Here is a 24,248-nt window from a genome sequence, read left to right as displayed (position 1 = left end):
CTATGGTTTTAGATATCAACCAGAATGATCACCCAAGGCAGAATTCCAACAGTTAAGGTGTTGGTAGGCATGCTTGGTCTAGTTACCTTGTACTTGTTCTTTCAAGGACCTACCAAGATTGACCCAATCGATGATATCAACACGTTCTATACCAAGATTGACACATCTACGGAAGATATCTCACCCCATAAAGCGCCCCACCGTACCAATTTCAAACCAGTGGACAAGGAGTTTTTGACATGGATGGATAAACATACTTCGAAATGTCCTGATTACGTGGAATACTCGAAGCATCCTCATCCTCCTTACTCATCTCCCGAGTATCAGTACCCCTACATGAGACCAGCACCAAAGTGTAGGACATTTGTTTCTTCAGCAGTTGAGAAATTGGTTCAGGATCTAGTTAGCAAGGTCAAGAATCCCGATTTGGCACGGTTAATTGAGAATTGTCTTCCCAACACTTTGGATACCACTATTCTTTGGCATGCTGAAGTAGAAGACCACCGTCCCCAGACATTTGTGGTTACTGGTGACATCCACGCTGAATGGCTCCGTGATGCTGCACGTCAACTCAGTGTATACCAACCGTTGATCAAGCACGATGAGAAATTACAAACTTTAATATTGGGTGCGATCAACACCCAGGCATACTACGTCAACAATTCCCCATACTGTAATGCGTTCCATCCACCACCACATTCAGGTGTGAAAAAAGGCAGTACGGCCATGGATGACGTGCACCCTAGGCCAGACTGGAAACAAGTGTTTGAATGCAAGTACGAGATCGACTCGCTTGCCCTGTTCTTGACGTTGTCCAATGAATACTTTGAACACGCCGACACGAAAGTGAAGCCCGCGTTCATCACACCGGAATGGTTGCGGGCATTGGAGAAGTTGTTGATTGTGTTACGGCGTGAGGCCCAGCCTAGTTTTGACGAGGACACGGGCCAGGCACTTCCTTACTACTACTCGTTCCAGCGCCACACCAACATTGGCTCGGAAACACTCGCACTTGGTGGCGTAGGTAATCCTGTGAACTTCGGTACTGGACTCATTAGATCAGCATTTAGACCTAGTGATGATGCCACTGTTCTCCAGTTCTTTATACCAGGAAACGCCCATATGGTTACTGAACTCATCCGGGCAAGGAAAATGTACCTTAATGCCGACATGATTGATGGCATTCAGGGGTTAACTTCTGCCGTCGATGAATTCATTGCCAAGATCGGGAAGGGTATTCAGGAACATGGAATTGTCCAACATCCAAAGTATGGGAAAGTCTACGCGTATGAAGTGGACGGATATGGTGGCTCTTTGTTTATGGATGATGCGAACATTCCTTCATTATTGGCACTCCCAGACATGGGATTCACATCGGTGGATGATCCAGTTTACCAAAACACCCGGAAGATGATCCTCGCCAAGGAAGGCAATCCGTACTACTTGAAAGGGGCATTCTTTGAAGGTATTGGTGGTCCGCATGTTGGTATACGAAGTGCATGGCCAATGTCATTGCTCGTACGTATGAGAACTACTGACGACGATGAAGAGATTTTGCGTAGTTTGAAATTAGTCATGGAGACCACTGCCGGTTTAGGGTTGATGCATGAGACGGTAGACGTTAACTCTCGCGGTGGACACCAGTATAGTCGGTCCTGGTTTGCATGGTGCAATTCGGAATTTGGAAAGACGATTTTACATTTGGCTAAGCACAAACCACATTTGATTTTCAAAGACGAGTTCAGCCAGAGTTATGATATAGATAAAGTATTAAGCTAAGACTATTGACTTTGGTTTATATAGGCAGCAATAGATTCGGCCGTCTTGGAAGAGGCGGTCTTAGCAGTAGATTCAAACGCAGCTTGGTATCTTGCTTGTAAGTCGGCATCGGTTTGTTCGTTGACTTCGGAGTTACGATCTTCAGGGAAAGTGTACTCTCTCTCGACATCGTCTTCATCGCGCAACACTTCGCCTTGGTTTTCATCTGGCTCGTCTTCGTAATCACTGAGCACGTCGGTGTCGCCATCAATCTTCATGTCCTTCATCAACTTGTTCAAACTGGAAGCCTTTCTCTTTTGTTCATCCTCGGCCTTCTTGGCCAAGATCCGTTCTCTTTCTGCCTTGTAGAATTCATTGTACTCATCGACTTTATTATCGACGGCTTGCATAAACTCATCAAACCCATCACCGGTGTATGAACTGACACCAACCACGTCCAATTGACTGTAAAATTCTTCCAACATGAGCGACATCGAATTTATAAGTGAGTTCATGTATCCACTGCCTTCATCCTCATTCTCATGATCTTTCAATGCTTGCTGAAACACTTCAAAATCACTCATCCAGTCCTTGGCGAACTGGCAATCGGTAACATCGGTCTTGTTGAAAACGACAATCATGGGCAATTTTGTCTTGTACAATATCGAACACGCATAAAGCATATTGGACATAAATGTGGCAGGACTGGTATTTCTAGGTGTGTCGACTATGTACGCAACCACAGTGGGGAACGTGCTGGCAAATGCTTCAGTTATGATGGCACCACTGGCACTCCATATAAAACACTCAATTTGTCCTGGTGTATCAATAATCACGTTGTTGACACTGTCCCCCTTCTTCTCAATCAACTTGATGACTTGGTCGATCTTGGTACTGAATAAGTTTAATGATGTAACGATTGCACCATTAGGACCAAGATTGTATTGTTCAATGACTTGTTTGTACTTGACACTGTCTCTGATGTCAATGTTTGCCCCGAACGGGATTTTCAATACCGCGGGATCAAGGTTTATCACATACGGTGGGGTCTTTTTGGAATGTAAATGGGAGTTGAGACGTTGCATAAATGTGGTCTTACCACTACCGGCCATACCGATACATATCACTGTGCTGGGTGCCATGTTTGATGAGGATGATTACTAAGTATATGCTTACTTCGATGGGTGCTTTTTTCACAAAGTTTAATTTATAAGCGATGGTGATGTTGTCACGTGTATTTGGTCACATGACAAATATATCTATACAAGATGCAAATGCAATATATATATATATACTGGTTAGTTAATTGCTCTTTCTAATACATTTAGAGTTACACCGAGCTTGTATACGAAACTAGTTCTTCCAATCTGGGTCTCAGGCCGGAGGGTGTTTCATTATAATCCGTTCCTCTCCAACACTCTTTGCAAAACGCCAGTGTAAATCGACTCATGGGTCAATATCTGAATATTCTCGGCCTCGGCCTTAAACACCTTATCCATCTTTGGCGCACCAGGGCCAGCGATATTCATAGGCTGTTGCTGTTGTTGTTGCTGTTGAATAGAATCCGCCTCCTCTTGACAAGCCAATAACGAATATACCGGTCTCAACCCGAGTAAATTGACAAAGTACCAAGATATGGCCAGCACGTAACTGACATTCAAATCCGGCGTGGCTATCCCATTCTGCAACATTGACTTGAATCCATCTGTCAATGGGAATGGCAATTTCATGATAATGAAACCAGAGAAGAAGGTGTTCACCCAGGTCATGATGACTGTCTGGGGAATGTAGTTGAGAATACTGGATAATGCCATATTCATCATCATTTCGTTGTTCTTGGGGTCCGTGAGTTGGGCTAGTGGGTCTTGTTGCTTTGTGGTGGCTTCTTCTGGGGATACAGCGAGAAAGTCGTTGGATGTGAGTTTGGCGAGGAGATATTGTTTCCTTGTGGCGAATTCCTCCGGCGTGAGGATGTGGTTATGAGCTGTGAATGATTTGGCTCTATCAAGGAAGTGGCTAGACTAGTTAGTAATAGTTTTATAGAAAGACGTATAGTGTTGGACATACCGCTCCCGTTCTTGTTTGTAGGGTTGGAGTTTTGGAGATGGTTGCAACAAAGTAGTGATGTTATTTCTAATCAATCCAACCAACACCATGGCAATTGAGATGGGCAACAACACCCAGTACTTCAATTGCGGGTCTAATACAAGATCTGATGTGGTCATGTTTACTTGGTCAATCAAAGAAGAGGCAAAAGTTAAAACAGAAAGAGCAAAAAAAAAAAACAATTAAATTTTTACAAACCCCATTTGGTTGTCTAAAACAAAGCTGCAAGAATGGGCTGGTTCAGTAGTGGTAAACCACCAGCTACGGTATCAGTAGTTTCCGAGTTCAAATCGGAAGAGCCAAAGTTTTTAGAAGACCTCCCACCGAAATTTGAAGACAATTCTCCCAATGGACAAACCCATGCGTTGCCACCTAAACAACCCACTATTCTTGATGCTGCTAAGCAGATTTCACTTTCTGACTTTACCATAGATCGATTTGTGCACATGCCTTGTTTCAGAGAAGCGATGATCACTGGTTTCCAAGCCATGGGTGTGTTGGGGGTAGTCACGTTCCTCATCCACAAGAACCCGCAAAAGTCATTCAATTGGAGTATTGGTGGATTCTTTCTTGGTAATCTAGTTGGGTGGGAACAGTGTCGAAGTTTGAGAAGAAGGAGTTTTGAAGTGATGGCCAAGGCCAAACAGGCGCGAGAGGAAAAGAATATGAAAAAGTGGGAGGAATTGAAAGGAACTAAAGACGAGGAGTTTGAAAAGTTTCAACAATTTAATAATAGAAAGGATTAACTGTAAATAGTATATGACGATAACTTACATAAAGAAGATATCTTTCAACTCTGATTCTTCGTAGACATGCATGAGTTCAATCAAGTCTGTTTCAAGGGTTTCAATGGGGACAGTGCAGTAGTTTAAACCAATAAGCGATATCACTTCTAAAAGTTTGTGCTCGTCCTTTTCTGGATGGTTCAACAAGTGTAATCGTGCATCCCCCGACAACGCATACATCCTGTATACTTTTCTCAATCTGTCAAAGTTTGGAGTTGTCTCCGATATAAGCTTGTCTATCTGGTCATCGGTGTAGTTCTTGTCGAGTTTAGGGAGTCCTTTTCCCTTGAGGTATCGCGCAATGAAAAAGTCGACTTTTTCGTATCCTTCTTGATCACCCCAGAATCGTCTATTAAAACACTCGTCTTGACCAGCAGGAACGGGAGGGATATCGCGAGTCTTTTCACTGACTATCCCCAACTCGTCAAACGCCTTCTTCTTGAAGTATTGCAAGTTGAGAAAACAAGTTTTAAGCGTAGTCATAGGCCACTTGATCTTAAACACCCCAAGTTTAGTTTCCACCCAGGGGACCATAGAAATGGCCGAGTTTAACGCCACTGGCAATGGCAAGTACATAGAATCGATGTTACCTAATGCACGACACTGCTTGGCTGTAGACTCGTCTAGTGTAGACCAAATAGACGTAATAAGTTTAACGTAAAGTCCACATTTGAACAAGTTGATGGTGGACTCGTTGTCGATGGCAGCAAACCATGGATGGGCGAAACTTAGCACGGTGTTTTGATCAAGCTCGAACTCACCATACTTCTGAGGAGTAGGATTGTTGACTTCTTCAAACACTTTAGAGAACTGAATGATCCCTGTTTGTGACATTTGCTGCTATATAGACAAAAAACTTTATGCCGAGGTTGTTGACTTTTACCGCACCGCCAATTTTATTCCACCGTCCCTCTCCCACCTACCCCCGCGATCAAATACCCCACTGGAAATTTTCACCAATTGTCCACCACTTTTCTTTTCCTTTTTAACTAGACATCTAATATGGATAATCACAAAGTCAACATCAAATACAAACCAATCAAGTCAAACTTGGTTAACTTACCATCACACTTGAGCAACTTGTTGTTCACAGCCAACATCAACATCCAGGATGTCATCGTTGAGATAATCACCAAATCGAAACAGGCAAAATACGTTGGATGGTCAGGAATGTCCCTGACTTCACCCCAGACTTTGGAAATCGATCCTGTGTTTGCACAAGCCATCAACCTTTCCGATAACGACTCAGTTGTCCTCAATTTAAAGTTGGACAACTATGAAACTGCAAATATCAACTTGGAGCCTGTGACTAGTTCCGATTGGGAGTTGGTTGAGTTGCACGCACAAAACATCGAGGACAAGTTATTAAGTCAAACCCGATGTGTATCTATCGGCCAAATCCTCGTGGTTTACCCCTCGCTGACCACAGTGGCCAAGTTGAATGTGGTTGATATCGGTGATGGTGCCCGCACCTACGGTAAGATATCACCATATTGTGAAATTGCCATTGCGCCAAAAGTAAGAGATACCTCGGTTAAATCAACAAAGAGTGGCAAGAGCAGCAGGAGCACTGCTGCAAGGGTTGAAGAAGACTACCTGGAATTCACCCTGGTATTACGAAGAGGAATTTCGTTGCCGCACAAGTTGTACAATGTCAAGAACCAAGGATACCAAGTATACGCCAACTTTCAAGAATTACCCAGTGAACTAACTGCTGAACCTTATATTGCTGTGTCTGTTGTTTCTGGTCCTACTACAACCCCAACGAAACAAGCACCCAATGATTTCGACATTAAAGAGAATAAACGTATTGTGGCTCGATTAATAGATTGCCAAGACAGTCCCAAAGGAAACATCGCCCTTTCGTCCAAACTCGCCCATGCATTGAATGTTTCTGGTCAAATTGGGAACATAATAGTGTTGAAGCCTGCAGTCAAGAGCTTGCCTAAACGACCAACAGTATTTACCATTCACCCATACACACTATCTACACCAGCCAAACAGAAAGATACCAAAACTCAAGCATTGATGGATGCAATGTATCCAGAATTGTCATCACTGGCCATGACTAACTTCGCCAGGATCCCCAGTGTGCCAGGAGTGTTACCATATGGGGGTATTCTTAAATTCAGACGGAATGAGGATGTGAATGCGTGGATTAGACCATATAGTTTAGACAATAAGAAACCAATCAGATTAGAACTAGGTGAGGAATTATTACGTCCGGCCTCGTTTGTGGAGTTGGAGGAGAAGAAAGAAGTCGGTGAAGCCATTGGCTTGGATGCGATTGTTGAGGATATCGTTGACTCATTCACCATTAGTCCAAACACAGGAACATTGGTCCATGGAAGTAACGGTAGTGGCAAAACCTTGTTACTCAATCTTGTTGCTGAAAAACTAACAAATCAAGGTCACTTTGTCAAGTATGTCAGCTGTAACGGATTAATCAATGAGAACTTTCAAAGCATAAGCAAGTCCCTATTCAAGTACATCCAATTATGTTCCTGGCATAAACCAAGTTTGTTAATCTTGGACGATCTAGACAAGATTATCCCAGTGGAAATGGAACAGATTGACTCCAGCAAGTCCAACCAGACCACGGAATTCTTGATTTCCACCTTGGCTAAAATCCACAACCAACCAAACTCCAACGTATCCATTCTCGTCAGTTCCAACTCGCAAGAGTCAATTAATAAGTTATTAGGAGGCTCCCATTTAATTGAAAATTACCACCACTTGAACCCACCCAATAAACAATTACGTTTTGACTTACTTCATCACTACCTATCCAGCAAAGTGCAAGTTGGAATCGACTTAATGGATGTGGTCGGAGAAACAGAGGGATACTTGCCCAACGATCTCAAGATCCTTGCTGACAGAATATATCACGAATGCTTATTCTCCTCAGCACAAACAATCACACAAGACCACGTAACCAAGGCCATAACGGGGTTCACTCCATCCAATCTCCGTGGGGTCAACCTTGAAAAATCGCCGATCAACTGGAACGACATTGGTGGTTTGACTGAGGCCAAGAAGATTCTTACTGAGACATTGGAATGGCCTACCAAGTACGCCCCCATTTTTGCCAACTGTCCCTTGCGTCTTCGTTCTGGTATCCTACTCTATGGATACCCTGGTTGTGGGAAAACTCTTCTCGCCAGTGCCATTGCAAATGAGTGTGGATTGAACTTTATCTCCATCAAGGGGCCGGAAATCTTGAACAAGTACATTGGTGCCAGTGAACAATCGGTACGTGAATTATTCGAACGCGCACAATCAGCCAAACCGTGCATATTATTCTTTGATGAATTCGATTCTATTGCGCCCAAAAGAGGTCATGATTCTACGGGTGTCACTGACAGAGTCGTCAATCAAATGTTGACTCAGATGGACGGTGCTGAAGGGTTAGATGGTGTGTACGTGCTTGCTGCAACATCTCGTCCTGATTTGATCGATAGTGCGTTGCTTAGACCTGGTCGTTTGGATAAGAGTGTTATTTGTGACTTGCCGGATTATGAGTGCCGATTAGACATTTTACAACGAGTATGCAATAATATGGAATTGGCCGATGATGTCAATTTGAAAGAGATTGCTGAGAGTACTGACGGGTTCAGTGGGGCCGATTTGCAAGGGTTGGTGTATAATGGATATTTGAAGGCCGTTCATGTCGTGCTTGAACAGGAACAAGAGGAAGTGCAACCCGTAGACAACCAAACTATTGAATTCTTTAAAGTCGATGCCAAGGTGAAACCACATGAAAGAGTTAGTTTATTACATCAAATTCAACAGTTTACAACCACTAATGAAAAGACGGTCAAGGCCACTGGAAAGAATAAGGTGGTAATTACCCATGAGAACTTTGTGGATTCGCTCAAAGAGACCAAGCCTTCTATTTCGATTTCGGAAAAGAACAAGTTGAGTAATATTTACAATCAATTTGTTAGTGGAAGAGATGGGAATATGCCTGATGGCCAACCGAGTAATGAAATTGGTGGCAGAGTTACTTTGATGTAGTGCATATTTCAAAAAACCTAATATAGAATACACGTTGAAACTACCATTGTAAACTTCTATCGAATACTCATATATTGACATGATAATATACAAACCTAAACTTCGAGTCTTTGATAAGGTGGATGACGCTCGGCGCGTTCATCATCTTCCCCTTCCTCTTTCTTAATAATCATCAAATTGTAATAACTTTGATCGTGTTTCAAACTAGGAAACAATCTGAAATAAGACCAATATGCCACGGATATCCCAATGAGACTCCCGATTATAACATCCACGAAATGGTGTCTATAATCTTCAGTTCTACTTAACGCGATAAGCAATGCTCCTAAAGAGGGTACCCAGCACACAGTGGTTCTCCATGAGCCTACTTGAGTGTGAACACTGACGAGCTGGCCCAGTAACCAGAGTGTCAAGTAGAACAATCCAGAGAAACTTAAACTGGAGTGACCGGATGGAGTCGTTCTAAATCCATCCAAGAGTTTTTTCCGGTCGGTGCTAGTACATACGTCTTTAGCGAATACTAATACGTCGGTGGGGGTGCCTGGTTTGGGGATACATCTGGCCAAAAAGTCTGGCCTGAGTCTCCCGATATAATTCTTTATAAAATCGGTGAATATACCAGTGATCAAAATCGACAACAAACACCCAAGTAACGCAACAAACGTATTGTAAATCTTATACTTTGGTTTTGTGAGTAATATACCCAAGGTGGTTATGGTGGCCAAGGGAACCGCGGTCGCGTATATGAATAATTCCGCGAGATTCACACGTTCTCTCTCTGCAAATGGATGTTGAATTGTGACATCATTCAAGGTGAATTGTCGTTCAAACGGCTCCATGCCGTTGACAAAGGTGTAAAGTACAGCCAACACATTCACCAATATCAAGTCAGAAAACCTCCATCTGATAATCATACTATTGTCGTTCAACCCTAAGGTTTTCCTATTGAACGAGCTGTCGTGTAAATACTCAAGCACTTTGGCAAACTTCATGGTGAGTCTGGTAGTGAAAGAACCCGATAGTTGGAGATGTGTGATCAATGTGTTTTTGGACAACAAGACAAAAGAAATTATAGGGTTGGTCACGTGAGTAGAACTTTCCCCCATTTACCTATTTTAGCTATAGACGGCTTAGACAACAATGCAACTATAGTTAGTGCTAGAAAGAAGGAAAGAAAGATGGGACAATTAGATCTAGTTATAAATGGTTAGATATTTCTGTGGCTGGGTAAAGTTTGACGGGGGACAAAGTTGGCTGTGCAGAGTTGACTGTTGTAAATGTTGGTCGTGTAAAGTTGACGCAACAGAATCCAGGCTGAGTAAAAAGAGTGAGTAGAATGAGCGAACAAGATGGTTATGTTTTTGTTTTCGTATTTTATTTTGCCAACACATTTACCAAGACTGTCCAAGAAAAGTGGGAAGTGGTTGTAAGCTGCTTCAACATGCAAACTGATGCAACTTGCAAAGTCACAAAGGGATATGTCATTTGTGATAGCTTGGAATGATAATCTGCATGAAACGAGACGACGACCCGGGTCTGGTCCAGTCTTTTCAAGTACATAAATAACACATTCCACTCATTACATTGCCTAAACAGTAGACCATCACCTTCAATCGCTACTTCTCCTCCGCCCGCAAAAGCATAAAGAACGCGCGGGGTGCAAAAAATTAGTTTGATAACCAGCGAAAGACTTTTTTTTGTGTGGGGGTGGGAAAATAGAAAAAAAAATTTAAAAAAAACTGTGGACCCAAATGACCCCCTTGCTTAAAGTTACTGGTCCAGATAACTGACAAGTTATGATCGCTGGTTGAGATTATCCGTGGCGTCTCATATCTGCTTGTACGTTCTTACCATAGCGCAATTACAGAGATTATCAATTCAATCTACCTCCCAAATCACTGGCCAGATTCCATTTACGGCGTTGGCATCATTGTTTGCAATTTTGTACCTTTTTTGCGAGAAGATCATTCAACAAAATCCAAGGCAAAAGAAAAAGAAAAAAAAACCTTAAAGATAAGTAATTTCATATCTATTAACTACACTTGCTAATACACATGTTGATATGACTAGCACCACTGAACTCACATCCTTGGTAATCACTACCGACAACACATTAACCCGCAAATCTATTAGCTTACCTGCATCTCCCACCATTCTAACCACCACGGCTTCGTCATCATCGTCATCATGTGATCCCCCAATCATCCATTCCACCACTACTTTACAACCAAGCTCCTCCACATCCAGTTCAAACACAGCAAGCACAGCGGAACATCCTCCCAGCATACCTTCAATAAAGTCATCCTCGGCCATAGACCGCATTCCCTATAAGCGGTCTTCGTCATCCTCGAACGACTTGATATACGAACGCGATAGATTTAGAGCCAGGTTACTAACTCTTAACGACGGCAGTGAAGATTTGTATGATGGAATAGGATACAAAACAGCAAAGCTAAACATCAATGTGAATCCGCTTGACCCCACCAGCACGTTTTACAAACAATTACAAACACATACCGACGGCCATATAAACATAAAAACATTGGATCCACACCAATTGAAATCAGTGTTTGCATACTATTTTAACTCATCCTTGCCGAAAACAACCACCATGTTTCCCTGGTTGCATGGATTGCATAAGGATAACTTTTCCCAAAAGTCCTTCTTTCTTTATCAGCAACAACAACTAAAGGAAAAGTACGATGACTTGGATATATTTCCTGATTTCCATTTAAGCAAACCCAAGCATATAAGGTTCTTGATGTGCATCACCGATGAATCCCAACCCATAACTTTAAAAAACACTGTCAACTTGCTGGAGATTTTACAGAAGATTGACGTTTCCAAGACAGAAGTACGGAACATCATCGAGGGCATATTCAATGAGGACAACTCACTTATAGATTTACTTACTACCGACTGCATACAATTGAATGTGCTCCCAATATTCCTCAATTTAGACCCCGATCGTGGGATTTCCCTTCGTAATTTCCACATTCAAGTTGCAAAATTATCCACATGCTCCGATTTTATCTTGTACGGAAGTGACATTGACAAGATTGAATCAATGGCAAGAATACTCTGGTTAGCACAGCGATATGAGAAACAACAACAGTTGGCTTCCGGTGAAGAGGTTAATGATTACAATGTATTCATTCTCGATAGCATACCCAACGACAACACTCTAATCTACGACACCGACATTAAACTTCTTGAGAAATTAGAAACTACGAAAATGTCCTCGGCTACTAAACTTCACAACAATGTCTGGATAGGGAATTACCACGATCATCAAATTATGATGAACTATATCCTCGAAGATAAACCCGTCACACCTACTCCTCATCCTGAATCCCTCGCCAACTTATACAATGACCCCACAAACTCGATCATCACCTCGCACACGGCATTATCGATTGTACCGAGAGCTAACTGGAGGTTATTCGTTCAATGCCACATTGATGCCCAGTTCCCATCGTTATCCACATTATCCCACCTTCTATTCATCTACAGCATATCGTCACACGATACTTCCTCGGAATACCACAGCTTGGAGTTCCCACCTCTGGGATCAATCGGAATTGGCGATTGTAAAGGAGAAAATTTGCAGCTGATTATAAACACGTGCAAATTGATATATCTCTATTCCTCCCTGGCGTCGTCTTCTGCGTTGAGTTCGTTGATTTATTGCAGTGATGGGTATACCGAGTGTTCACTTCTCGTTCTAAGTTACTTGATGTATGTGGAGGATGTTCCTTTGGAAGATGCGATTCTCACTCTCCACTTGAAATACGGCCGGCCATTTTACATCTTCAACAGTGACGTAATAATTCTCCGTAAGCTCCAACCATTGTTGAGGAAATTCAGTCCCAAGAGAAGAACAACAATCGACTGGGGGAAACTCGATACATTAACCAACCAAGACTTGAATGAGATTCTCTTGGGTCCGGTAAGGACAGTTCCCAAATTAGGCCACATCCACAACTCCGACGACGAGTCTGACGAGGAGGACGAAATTGAAATCGATTGGGTCAAGGAAGTCGAGGGGTCTCTTCCCTCCAAGATCCTCCCTTATCTATACCTCGGCTCGCTTAAGCATGCCCTGTGTTTGCCCTTGCTTAGCAAACTAGAAATCACCCATATCATATCAGTAGGCGAAACCCTCCCCTGGCTTAATGGATACAAGTTTTTGCACAACAATGAAATAACACATACGAAGCTAGCCCATAACATGGAAGTATCGGAAATTCTCCCTAAACACGGGCATGGGAGACACACTACTGTCAAGTCGGTCATGAAGGTAAACAATTTAGAAGATGATGGAATAGACGAATTGGCACGACAACTCCCACACATCCTCCACTTTATTGAAAACCACTACCAGCATGGGAAGATCCTTGTTCATTGCCGTGTTGGTGTCAGTCGAAGTGCCACTGTCGTCATTGCGGAAATCATGAAACGATTAAACGTGTCGTTGCCCTACGCATACTTGTTCACCCGGGTCAGACGATTAAACATTATAATTCAACCAAATTTGCGATTCATGTATGAATTGTTCAAGTGGGAGGAGAAGGTTAAGCTCAAACAAAAGGAAAATGGAAATTTTCTAGATGGTACGGTGATGTTACGAGAAATCGATTGGTTTATCATGTGTCGCGAAATCATGAAGTTGAATATTCCCTATTTAAATAATTAGCATTAGATGTTATAGATGTTTTAATGAAAGAAATGACTTTAAAAACGTAAAATTAATTCAAGAGACTAGCTGTTATCGCAAGAAATGAGATCTAGATAAACGGTAATAAGTTTTTGTGTACATTTATATGTCCTTGACACCAGAATTAATAATAAAAGACAGGTTGTTAAACAGCATACCAAAATATGCATCTGGGATCGATATGCCACGTAGAAAGCTCATTCATTTCATATCATTGGTTCCAACTTTATGAAATGATCATGTAAATACTCATGCAGACTTGCTGCAAGTTTCTGTCACAATAAACTACATGTATCTCTCTTTTGTTATTCATCTAAGACATACCAACAGACAGCATCAATGGAAGAAAAATATGCAAGAGAACGAATTAGTTCCATTCCAAACTAACTCAAACAATTTTCCTAAATAGAAAGTGTGGTGAGAAAGATATCCAGATTCAATCTAAGAAGATATTCTGAAGTACATCACTAAAAACTTTACATGATGAATCTCTGGAGGTTATCTCTTATTAAAAAGGAACGGGAAAAGTTACTGAAACACATTAGCAATAAATTAGATGATCTTCCCAGTATCAGGTGGGCTGGAGAGGAAAACTATTGTTGGTTGATTCACGAGAATCTAAAGAACAATTGAACTTTAATAATACTCTTTCCCCCACAACCATTAAACATATGTTTGTTGTATTCAGGATGTGCTTCCAAAGATATGCCACTAAAGAAGAAATGGGAATGAAGGCAAGAAAGTATTTTATGTCTAAAATGTTGCACCCAGAATCCAGAGTTCTAAAGCTTGGTCAAAAACACTTGATTGCAGTATTGGCTCTGACTTCCACGGCATGATACTTATATTTCTTGGAAATCATATTGGTCAAGCCTAGTACACCTTTTAGCAAAAGAATCACTGTGAAGCTCTTAACAGTATGGTTGCTATGATTTCCCAAATTGCAAAATGAATGATAAAGTTAGCGTTGAAGCTAACCTAAACATAGAGGAGTTCAAAAAACAAATTAGTAGAAGGGTCTGACCGTTTGTATAGATACACATAGATTTTAATTTCAGGTGAGATTCAATTCATACGAGAAACCACTAAAATTTTGTTTCTAAAAAAGGAAGTGGCTTTTGTAAAGCCAAATTAAGTGGTAAACTTACCTTATTTACGTTATGTCAAGTGTATACACTTAGTCAATTGAAGAGTATTCCTACTTGCAACCAAAAAGAAAAGTAAACAAAACTTGAATCCTGATTGATCTTTTTTTTTTGGCTGCCAGATAAAAACCACTTACAAAAATACGTCGTGCATTTACCAGTCCGTATTCAAATTTATTCTTCTCTGTTCTTTTTTTTTTTTTAAATTTGAATCGTTCAACAAAAAAGGGAGAGGCCAATAAAGAATCACACTTGTTTAAATAATAGATAAACTATCCAATTGACTGGGAAGCTAATATATTTGCTATATATCAAAGTATACAATTCTTTCTCCAATGTCATCAACAACAGATTCCAATCCGCTATTAGTGGATCCCTCAATTGTATCAATATCAGATCAACCTAATTCAACATCAGTATCTACGTCTACATCTACCACCCAACTTCATACATCGTCAATTCATAATTTAGAACCAGGAAATGCATTATCAAAACTCTTGGACTCAGCAATGGCACATGCTGCCAAGGAATCTACTCCTGATATAGTCACTAGTGATGCTCCTGCAGTTAGTGCAAGTTCTAGTGGTTCTAGTGATAAGGTTAGTAGTGAGTCAGCCATATTCTATAGCACTATTCCTGAGAAGAAGCAGGGTATGGAAGGGGTGTACACCGTTGATTACTTGTTACTGTTGAAGAATTCTCCCGATATCCCTGATTTTAAGGATAAATTGCCCGAGAAGTCGTTCTGGAGAAGCAACAAACCTAGAGAATCATATAATCAAGCATCCGCTACCACTGGTAGACATCATAATAAGAAAAACAGTTACAATCGAAGATCCCATCAGAATGAAACTTGGGAACGAGGGAAGCTGGATAACTTGGGTTTTGCCAGAAGTAACGAATTGGATTCTATGTCTATGGAAAAAATCTCACAGTTATTGGGTGAATCAAATGACGATTTGGGCGAGCCTGAATGGGAAGATACCAAGAAGAACGGCAATGATGATAGTCTTGGTTTGATGGGCATGGGACAGACAGTGGAGGATTTTGAAAGATGGAAGTCCAAGATGAAATTAGAACAACGTAGAAGAAATGGGGAAATAATTGATGAAAGTTTAGAAGCTGAAAATACTGTCCATGCTGCTGCTGCTCATGCTGGTAATGAAGTTGATAATTTCTTTTCGTTTGTCAAAACAAAGGAAAATGATGACGAAAGTCATCCAGAAGAAGCTAGTCACACTCCAGAACATGATAATCATGAAGAACTGAAGAATAAAAGTTCAAGGTTTTTATCATTTTTCCCACAACCAGCTAGTGAAAAGCAACAACCTCAGCAAGCTCCAGCTGGCCCACCACCAGGCATGTCCAAGTTTTTCAGAGGTCCACCCGGTCCTCAACCCCAACAACTGCCACAACAGCAACAGCCTCAACAGCAGCAAGTTCCGCTGCAACAACAACAACAACAACAACCACAACAACAACAACCGCAACAACAACAACAACAAAATCAACCACAACATCAGCAACCACCTCAACAGCGCCCACAGCAACAACACCCACAAGCATTCCCATTCCCACCAAGCATGCCACCCAACACCAATGATAACTTTTTTATGTCCTTATTAAACAAGAAGGAGCCAGGACAAGAAACTCCTGAACAAAAGCAACAACAGCCACAACCATCTCCTCAACAACAACAACAATTGAAACAACAACCTTCGCCTCAGCAAGGACAACCAGGCCAACAACAAATTCCACCTTGGATGAGACAACTAGCCTATGGACAAAATAGAATGGGACCTCCTCCACAAGGACAAGGAAAACTTCCACCAGGAATGAATGTTCCTCCAGGACCAGGAACCCCAGGTACTCCAGGTACGCCAGGAACCCCAGGTGGTCCTCCTCCTCCTCCAGGAATGTATCCTTATCCTCCTCCTGGTCACCCTGGTCACCCTCCTCCTCCTCCAGGTATGTTCCCTAATGGGTTCCCACCTCCGCCACCTGGCGTTGCCCCTCCAAATTTCCAACATGGACCTCCACAAGGCCCACCTGGTGGACAAATGCAGCCACCACCGCAATTTGGAAATAGATTCATGCCACCTCAATTCATGGGTATGCCATTACCTCCACATTTACAACAGCAGCAACCACAGCAGCAACAGCAACAACAACAGCAACAACAACAGAATCAACCTCGTTAGAGTTGTATATTACTTGCTTTGTATATTTTTCTATATAGTTTTATTCTCTACATAACTTTGGAGATTTGTAATGAAAGATTCAACAATTGAATATGTTCGTCACTACCGTTATTTAACCTTTTGTCTGTTTCAAATAAGTTGATTGCAATTTGATTCTTGGTTAATGAGTCGATGGAATCGTCCAAAATTAACTTATCATGCAATTGACTGATTAATTGTTGAATACTCCAACCTTGCAATATAATTTCATTAACATAGTTGCTAATTTGAGTATGATTCTTCCCCTTGATCACATTAACTAATTCATCAATAATCTCTTCGTATAATACCCCGGCAGTTTCCCTGATTAATTTACCCAGAATTTCTTGGTGTTCATCATAGGAATTACTTAATTTTGAGGCTGATTGCAAATATGTGATAGCTTTACGTAAATCCCCACCAGAAATGTCCAACACTTGTTGCAAGACAGGTTCCTCCTGATCCAAAGTCAAGTCTTCCTGTTCGGCAATATATTTCAACCTATTTAACCCATCGTCATTATTCAATAATTTAAATCTGAATTTGGAACATCTAGAAGCCAATGGATCGATAATTCTTGTGATATAATTACAAATTAAACAGAAACGGGTCATACCAGAATAAGTCTCCATGGTTCTTCTCAATGCCGATTGGGCATCGTTGGTCATAGAATCGGCTTCATCCAAAATGATGATTTTATATGGAGGACACGGATAGTTGGCCAAATCTTCTGGTGTAGGGTTACTTATAGTCAACCTAGCGAAGTTCTTAATCTTAGATCTAACAATGTTGATACCACGTTCATCGGATGCATTCAACTCCAATACACGCGATTTGGATAAATTGGGACCAAATAATTGCTTGGATAACGCAAGTATGGTGGATGTCTTACCTGTACCTGGTGGTCCATAAAACAACATGTGTGGAAGATTGGCAGTAGCAAGGGTACGTTTAAGAATTGCTACTGCATGTTCTTGGGAGGCAACATCGTCAAGATTCTTGGGACGGTACTTTTCAACCCAGGGAGTATGATGGAGACGTTCTTCTTCGTATTGATCTGTGGTGGTCATGCTAGTGTTAATATACTACTGTTGGTATCGCTTCCTGAAAATAAAAAAAAAACGCGCTGCCAAAAAATAGGTACGAAAAATTTATACCGCGTATTAATATAAGAAATATATATATATAGCAAAACTATATAGAAAACTACTGGACACCAATGACGGACAATTCTAAAGTCCAAACCCTACGTATATGAACCTTAACTTTGATCTTCCCATCTGGTCCAATTAAACTCTTGTCAAATAAAGCAGGAGCATCAACATCTACGTCAATTATCGAATGAGACCACCAACACTTTCTAGCAGGCTTTCTCCAAAACAACAATAATTTAGTTTGGTTCGAGTCAACCGGTTTTCTTTTACTTGATATTGACCTAGATGCTGCTCGAGAGGCATTTGTAGCCAATTGTGCTATTCTTGATCGAGACCGGGATTGCTTTGGAGAATTGGAATTAGATGTAACTGGCGTTAATGATGGTGATTGGTTCTCGGAAGGTGGATTATTCTTCAATCTCACTAATGATAAACTCGATATAACACACTTATTAGGTTCTAATGATCTTGAACCCCATACTCCGTAAGTATCGAATCCCAGGGAACACAACATATCAAACAAATGTTGCTCAGCGGGACCAAACCCATGATCATCAGTGATACCTTTTTGCTGACTCTGTGGCTCATCGAATTTGTAACCCAAGCCTGAAAATATTAACTTGTTCTTGAGTAATTGTACAGAAACTCCTAACTTTAATTGTCTTATTTGTTCACCATTAAGATTTTGTGCTGGTGGTATTACATAAAAATCTAAATCTTCTCTTAATACAATAATTGCTGGCTTGGATTGCAAAACATTCTCAGGTTGGTTTGCTCTGTTGCTGGTGTAGCTGGTTTGCGGTGATAATGCGTACAGTTCTTCTAAATCCTTTTGTGCCTGGGAGAAGACCTCCATAATGTACTTGAAACAACCAGGGTCAAAGTTAACATAAACGACATCCTCCTCGGTTAAGTTAGTGATAACTTGCCCATTCAAGTCAAGAAATACACCATTGGGGAAGAGGCACAACAATATGCTTTCAGGAAGACTCATTAATTCATCACGAGTTATCGTGAATTCCTTTCCACGGATATTCAAATGAATCTTGGAGTTGAAGTCGACGTTTTCTGTGTCGTTGTCGTCATAGTTTGTAGGTATGGCTGCTGATCCAAACTGTGATTCTGGTGTTACTTGAGTGATTATATCTTGGGACATGGTGGTGTGGGGTTGAAAGGGCGTGTTTCTTTTCTGTTTATGTATCTATCTTTCTATTTGCAGTGTGGCTTTTAATGAATGGTATGATTTAAGAGGTTTGATTTGATAAGACCTGATCTAATCTGTATGTGTACAAGGATAGTTAGTGTTGATGTGGTTTGAATTTCATGTTATTTTTTTTTGTTGCTATTCAAATGAGAAAAGATCTTGGTCACGTGATCTTTTATGCATAGTTGAGCCTCGGTTTGGCCTGGTCGGGCACTAGACGCTAGTCCAATATCTAGTAGATATATCTCTATCAACAGTTCACATATAAGAGGATGCGCAAGTGACATGGTAACATTTTCGTGTTGTCAATTGCAACAATGATAGGGCGGTTCATAATAGGGTACAACAGGGCTGCAAATCTATTTGAATTTAAATCTAAATTTAGACACACGTAGACAAAGTATATTACGTTATCGATGAAATCGGTAATCGCTGAGACTGGGAGTTTCTAATTCAAGTACTTACGGAAGTTTTAATCTTCCAAGATAATATTTTTAAAAATAGTTGTTTTATTTTACGATTAATTTGTACAAAATTTAGAAAAATATTTAGTAAAAGTAAAGCCGAATTAAAGAAATAATACTTCTATCTAAAAAGCAGAAAGGACAATTAGATGCAGATTAGAAAATAAACTATCATGTAAAACATTTTAATTTGTTTACAATAGCAATCTACAAACAACAATTACTCCCTTGTTTCACTACAATGACTTCTGTAAACAACACAAGCTATAGCATATCAAATGTAGATATGCATCTGCTTGTGCAAAAAATATAAGAAAACAAAAAAAACAAAAACAACGGACATGTATGAAACAAATTTTGTGGCACAATCTTCTACTCCACTGCAGATCTTTTGTACTTTAGAACTGGTGAAACTCTCAGTATTTTAGAATGCTGGGCACCAAGGGAAACTCCAAGACCATGAATGAAGGAGAAACGTTCCCTGAATCTATCTTACCTAGCATATCACTTTCCTAAAACATAATTTTTCGATTCGTGTTTCATCCATGAAAATAATTTTTTTTTTGTTTTTGCAACTTGGCAAAAAATTGCTGCAAAAACTTTTACAACACCATGATTGGAGGAAGGTACAGCATATTTGCTGTTACTTCTCTAAAAGTGAAACAACAGTTTCACAATCTAAGACAACCTGACGTCTGCATATATATATATTTTCGAAAACCATGGATGATCGGTTTATTGATACTTTTTATCGTTTGTTCACTATGACTCTGACGATTCTGAATGAAACTATGGAGTTTTCATTTAGTGATGATCTAATCACTAATACCAACTCCACCACCAACACCAACTCGGCATCGGCAAACTACCACCGTGAAGATTTCTCCTTCGATTATTTTGACCAAAATCCCGTTGAACCCAAGAAAACTTTGGAGGATTACCATCATATAGATCCCGAACAACCAAGCAACATCAGCAAGGAAGAGTTCCTGTCTCTAGATGATGAATTCCTTGCCATGTTTCAAGATCCAATAGCTCATTCTGAAACAGTGGATAATACAATATGTCCATCTACAAATATGAATTGGTATATGGAGTTGGCACTTAATAATTCCCAGACTGAAAACACAAGCACATTGATTCCGCACAAAGAAGAACCCCACAACAATGTTCAGGAAGAAGAGAACATGATGAATTTGTTTGAAGCTACATGCAAAGAGTTGGACGAATGGAAGAGCTCAATCAATTTAGAAGAGTTTTTGCCCGAACTTGTCAGTTCCACCAAGCACAAGGAAGTCTACTCCAAGTCACAATCTCCCTTACAATTGATTACTCCTACTTCAATCAACACTTCTGCATTAAACACAGGTGATCCATGGACCGGTCTCAATTTCGATCTCAATCCAGAACCAGCCACAACTCAGCATTGTTTCCCACCTGTTCCTCCTGAATCATCATACTCCTCAACTATTGAACCACAACATTTCCAGCATCCTGTAATTACACTTCCTGAACGCAAATCCATACCCCCAACAGAACACAAATCCATATCTTCACCTGTTCCCAAACCAATCACCGCCCTGACCAAGAAACGCAAATTAGATTCCCGTACAACCAAACTCGACTTTTCCCACATTGACGTTCCATCAATTGCTGACCTCAGTTACTCGGCCAAACTAGCAAACCACTCCCCCAACGTCCCCACCCCAGCGCAATGCCGAATCCTCAATGAGAAACTAATCCAGCCGTATTCATGTTCTGAAACGTGTCATATTCAACGAACTCTTTACCTCCGTGAAGATTTAGAAGTATTATTGAAACCTGAATTTAGAGGCGAGTTCGAATTGTCGCTCAATCAGAATTTCAAAAAGACAAGCTATGAAGCACAATATATATTGACCAAGTTTGACAGGTATGGAAAGCCTGATAACACCACACGTGCCGGGTTGTGTCCCTATTGTGAGAAGGTGCAGTTTTTTGGATTGAAGAATTCAAGTTATGGTAATCATTTGGCTTACAAACACGGGATATTGACTAATGGTGCCAGTGTCCCCGATCCGAAATATTACGGCAAATACAAGTTTAAGAAGGGCGAGTATGAAGAGCCCGAGAAGAAAAAGAGAAGAACCAATGCACATTTGTTGGAAAGAGAAGGGGTGCTTTGTACTAGTTGCTGGCAAATATTGGAAGTTAACTGTACTAGTAGAAGTTCAGTATTGGGTCATTATCTTAGACATTATAGAGATTCACATGTGGGGAACAAGAAGGAGACCTCTACCACCACAACTTCGGCATTTTCAAACAAGTACGATCCCAATGTGGTTCAATTCACCAGTAAATGGAAGACAAAATATTAGACTCTGTTATATATATATAAATTTCTCTGTTAATAAAAAAAAATATACTTACTTCTTGGCACCATATTTAGAAACAGTTTTACCATCTGGAATAGTAAATAATACAACTGGCTTACCTTGTTCATAAGCACGATCAACTCTATAATAACCCTTTCTTTCAAATTGAATAACATCACCCACCTTCAATTTACCAACATTCAAATCAGCAACGGCCTTGGTGTGGAATTCAGTTTCTGGAGTAATAAAGTTTTCGAAATCGTCACCTTCTTCTAATTTGTCCTTGGTGATTAAATGGTCAAAATCAACTAAATCAACTTCAACCTTGTCGTCAGTATCAGCCAACCAGGTCAACTTCTTAGAAGTCTTACGGAAATCACCTTCCAAGTGTAACTTAGCATCAACAGAAGTGACAACACCTTCAGTGTTCTTGTGAACCTTGGTGACGATAACATTACCCCAGTCCATAAAGGTGACTTCTTCATTATCAGCCAATTCCTTAGCATCAGTTTGGTCAATCAAGACCTTATTGGCATAGACAACTGGCTTGGTACCAACATCAGGGTTCTTCTTGTGCTTTGGTTTGGTTTCAGTGTATGGTTCAGCAGGACCGTCCAAGTTGACAACAACGGCGTTTTCAGCTTCAACAGCAGTGAATCTAGGGGCAACTGGATCAATAACCTTCTTGTTCAAAGCCCAGATAACTGACCAGTCCAAGTTGATGATGTTTCTCGATGGACCTTGGGCAATAATAAAGTTACGTAAACCTTCAACAGTCATACCTCTTCTTCTGACACCTCTGACGGTAGGGAAACGTGGATCGTCCCAGTTGGAAACGTATTGTTTGTCGACAAACCATTGAAGCTTTCTCTTGGACAATAAAGTTCTGACAAAGTTAACTCTGGCGAAATCCCAAATGTGGACTGGACGCAAACCGAGTGCATTGATGATCCATTCGTATTGGGCGTTACGGTCACGGTATTCGTTGGTTCTAAGGGCGTGGGTCACTCCTTCGATGGAATCAACGACTGGGGCACAGAAGTCGTAAGTTGGATACATCTTCCATTTGTCACCGGTACGGTGGTGAGGAGTCAAGTTACATCTGTAAATGACTGGATCTCTCAAGGTCTTGTTCAAGGCGGTGTAATCGATCTTGGCACGAACACAGTTCTTTAATCCGACTTCGGTACCGTTCTTCATTTCTTCAGTGAAGATTTGCAAGTTTTCTTCGACGGTACGGTTACGACGTTCACTTGGTTCACCCACCATTCTTTGTTCTCTCATCTTTTCCAACTGAGTGTCATCACAGTAAGCGTTACCATCTTTAATCATCTTGACGGCTAATTCGTACATTTTGTCAAAGTAGTCGGAAGAGTAAGAGACAACATCACCCTTGACACCCAACAAGGCCAAATCTTCGACAATGGAGTCTTGGAATTCTTCCTTTTCCTTGGTTGGATTGGTATCATCAAATCTGATAATCAACTTACCCTTGTAATTGTGAGCAAAGTATTCATTCAAGATAGCAGCCTTGGCGTGTCCAATGTGCAAGTATCCAGAAGGTTCAGGTGGGAATCTGGTGACAACCTTACCCATTTGCGCGTCTGGCAATTCAATGTCAAAGTTAGCCTTGTGGGTTTCTTTCTTACCACCGTTTTGGGCTGACTTGGCGGCTTTACGCAATTCATTGACAGACTTGGTCATGAATTCAACTTGGGATTCAAAACGGGAGTCGCTGGCAAGGAGAGCATACCATCTGCTGACATTGGCGTAGACTTGGTGCTTGAGCACAGAACCCATCAAGGCATTGGCACGGAGAACGGACCACACAGTAATATCGGCGATGGAATAGTTGAAGCCAACCATGAAGGAACGCAAGTTGAGGTGGGCGTCCAATTTTTCCAAGTCGACCAACAAGACCTTGAAGTTCTTGATGTATAATTTGTCAATGGCGAACTTGATCCAGGTGGAAACGCCGTCTGGGCCAGGCAAAACATCTGGGAATTGCTTGGATAAGAACTCAAGAGCAGAGGCTTGCTCAGTGAAGGATTCAGTTGGGGTGACTAATTTGAAACTGGCATTGGCATCTTTTGGATCAACGGACTTGTCGTCAACAAATTCAATAGGGATTGACACAGTGGAATCACTGGAGTTGATGAATCCAACAGCGATCAATACTGGGTAGGCCACAAATTGAGCCTTGGCAGCAATGGATAAACTGAATGACATGGTATACAGTTTGGTTGCAAGATAAAGTAGAGTGAAACAAGGGGATTTAAGCAGCAAAAGATTTGGAAAATTTTTCTGGTAGCACACATGGTAGTG

The 24,248-nt window shown here is 41.0% G+C and overlaps 13 protein-coding genes across 13 annotated transcripts; 6 read left to right on the top strand and 7 right to left on the bottom strand. All coding sequences in view use genetic code 12, as the record gives it.

The window, feature by feature from the left end:
• Positions 1-243: 243 nt before the first annotated feature.
• Positions 244-1,779, top strand: SPAPADRAFT_57566 (uncharacterized protein; the record flags this gene model as incomplete). Its single annotated transcript, XM_007377814.1, has 1 exon — positions 244-1,779. The coding sequence occupies one exon, from the start codon at positions 244-246 to the stop codon at positions 1,777-1,779; it is 1,536 nt and encodes a 511-aa protein (XP_007377876.1).
• A 2-nt stretch (positions 1,780-1,781) lies between these two features.
• Positions 1,782-2,900, bottom strand: SPAPADRAFT_52939 (GTPase; the record flags this gene model as incomplete). Its single annotated transcript, XM_007377813.1, has 1 exon — positions 1,782-2,900. The coding sequence occupies one exon, from the start codon at positions 2,898-2,900 to the stop codon at positions 1,782-1,784; it is 1,119 nt and encodes a 372-aa protein (XP_007377875.1).
• A 252-nt stretch (positions 2,901-3,152) lies between these two features.
• Positions 3,153-3,983, bottom strand: SPAPADRAFT_52938 (uncharacterized protein; the record flags this gene model as incomplete). Its single annotated transcript, XM_007377812.1, has 2 exons — positions 3,153-3,774; positions 3,826-3,983. 2 exons carry the CDS (start codon positions 3,981-3,983, stop codon positions 3,153-3,155), a joined length of 780 nt encoding a protein of 259 aa, XP_007377874.1.
• A 99-nt stretch (positions 3,984-4,082) lies between these two features.
• Positions 4,083-5,536, bottom strand: SPAPADRAFT_63722 (uncharacterized protein; the record flags this gene model as incomplete). The annotated part of the gene is made up of 1 exon (XM_007377810.1): positions 4,083-5,536. The coding sequence occupies one exon, from the start codon at positions 5,481-5,483 to the stop codon at positions 4,635-4,637; it is 849 nt and encodes a 282-aa protein (XP_007377872.1).
• SPAPADRAFT_144579 (uncharacterized protein) lies at positions 4,095-4,610 on the top strand (the record flags this gene model as incomplete). Its single annotated transcript, XM_007377811.1, has 1 exon — positions 4,095-4,610. One exon carries the CDS (start codon positions 4,095-4,097, stop codon positions 4,608-4,610), a length of 516 nt encoding a protein of 171 aa, XP_007377873.1.
• Positions 5,537-5,651: 115 nt separating the features above from the next.
• Positions 5,652-8,666, top strand: PEX1 (AAA family ATPase peroxin 1; the record flags this gene model as incomplete). The annotated part of the gene is made up of 1 exon (XM_007377809.1): positions 5,652-8,666. One exon carries the CDS (start codon positions 5,652-5,654, stop codon positions 8,664-8,666), a length of 3,015 nt encoding a protein of 1,004 aa, XP_007377871.1.
• Positions 8,667-8,761: 95 nt separating this feature from the next.
• DPP3 (bifunctional diacylglycerol diphosphate phosphatase/phosphatidate phosphatase) lies at positions 8,762-9,658 on the bottom strand (the record flags this gene model as incomplete). The annotated part of the gene is made up of 1 exon (XM_007377808.1): positions 8,762-9,658. One exon carries the CDS (start codon positions 9,656-9,658, stop codon positions 8,762-8,764), a length of 897 nt encoding a protein of 298 aa, XP_007377870.1.
• Positions 9,659-11,988: 2,330 nt separating this feature from the next.
• Positions 11,989-13,362, top strand: SPAPADRAFT_63721 (tyrosine/serine/threonine protein phosphatase; the record flags this gene model as incomplete). The annotated part of the gene is made up of 1 exon (XM_007377807.1): positions 11,989-13,362. A coding segment is annotated over one exon (1,374 nt), but the record flags the coding sequence as incomplete, so codon positions are not given.
• Positions 13,363-14,765: 1,403 nt separating this feature from the next.
• RFC2 (replication factor C subunit 2) lies at positions 14,766-19,202 on the bottom strand (the record flags this gene model as incomplete). The annotated part of the gene is made up of 1 exon (XM_007377804.1): positions 14,766-19,202. The coding sequence occupies one exon, from the start codon at positions 17,815-17,817 to the stop codon at positions 16,777-16,779; it is 1,041 nt and encodes a 346-aa protein (XP_007377866.1).
• On the top strand, positions 14,864-16,729 carry SPAPADRAFT_52933 (uncharacterized protein; the record flags this gene model as incomplete). The annotated part of the gene is made up of 1 exon (XM_007377806.1): positions 14,864-16,729. The coding sequence occupies one exon, from the start codon at positions 14,864-14,866 to the stop codon at positions 16,727-16,729; it is 1,866 nt and encodes a 621-aa protein (XP_007377868.1).
• SPAPADRAFT_52931 (uncharacterized protein) lies at positions 17,954-19,057 on the bottom strand (the record flags this gene model as incomplete). The annotated part of the gene is made up of 1 exon (XM_007377805.1): positions 17,954-19,057. The coding sequence occupies one exon, from the start codon at positions 19,055-19,057 to the stop codon at positions 17,954-17,956; it is 1,104 nt and encodes a 367-aa protein (XP_007377867.1).
• A 1,131-nt stretch (positions 19,203-20,333) lies between the features above and the next one.
• SPAPADRAFT_68925 (uncharacterized protein) lies at positions 20,334-24,180 on the top strand (the record flags this gene model as incomplete). Its single annotated transcript, XM_007377802.1, has 1 exon — positions 20,334-24,180. One exon carries the CDS (start codon positions 20,334-20,336, stop codon positions 21,924-21,926), a length of 1,593 nt encoding a protein of 530 aa, XP_007377864.1.
• On the bottom strand, positions 21,875-24,162 carry GUS1 (glutamate--tRNA ligase; the record flags this gene model as incomplete). The annotated part of the gene is made up of 1 exon (XM_007377803.1): positions 21,875-24,162. One exon carries the CDS (start codon positions 23,787-23,789, stop codon positions 21,975-21,977), a length of 1,815 nt encoding a protein of 604 aa, XP_007377865.1.
• Positions 24,181-24,248: the final 68 nt, after the last annotated feature.

This window comes from Spathaspora passalidarum (genome assembly GCF_000223485.1).
Source record: "Spathaspora passalidarum NRRL Y-27907 unplaced genomic scaffold SPAPAscaffold_8, whole genome shotgun sequence".
NCBI classification, from domain to species: domain Eukaryota; kingdom Fungi; phylum Ascomycota; class Pichiomycetes; order Serinales; family Debaryomycetaceae; genus Spathaspora; species Spathaspora passalidarum.
Note: the sequence above shows the minus strand (reverse complement) of the source record. Positions and strands in the feature narration are given on the sequence as shown.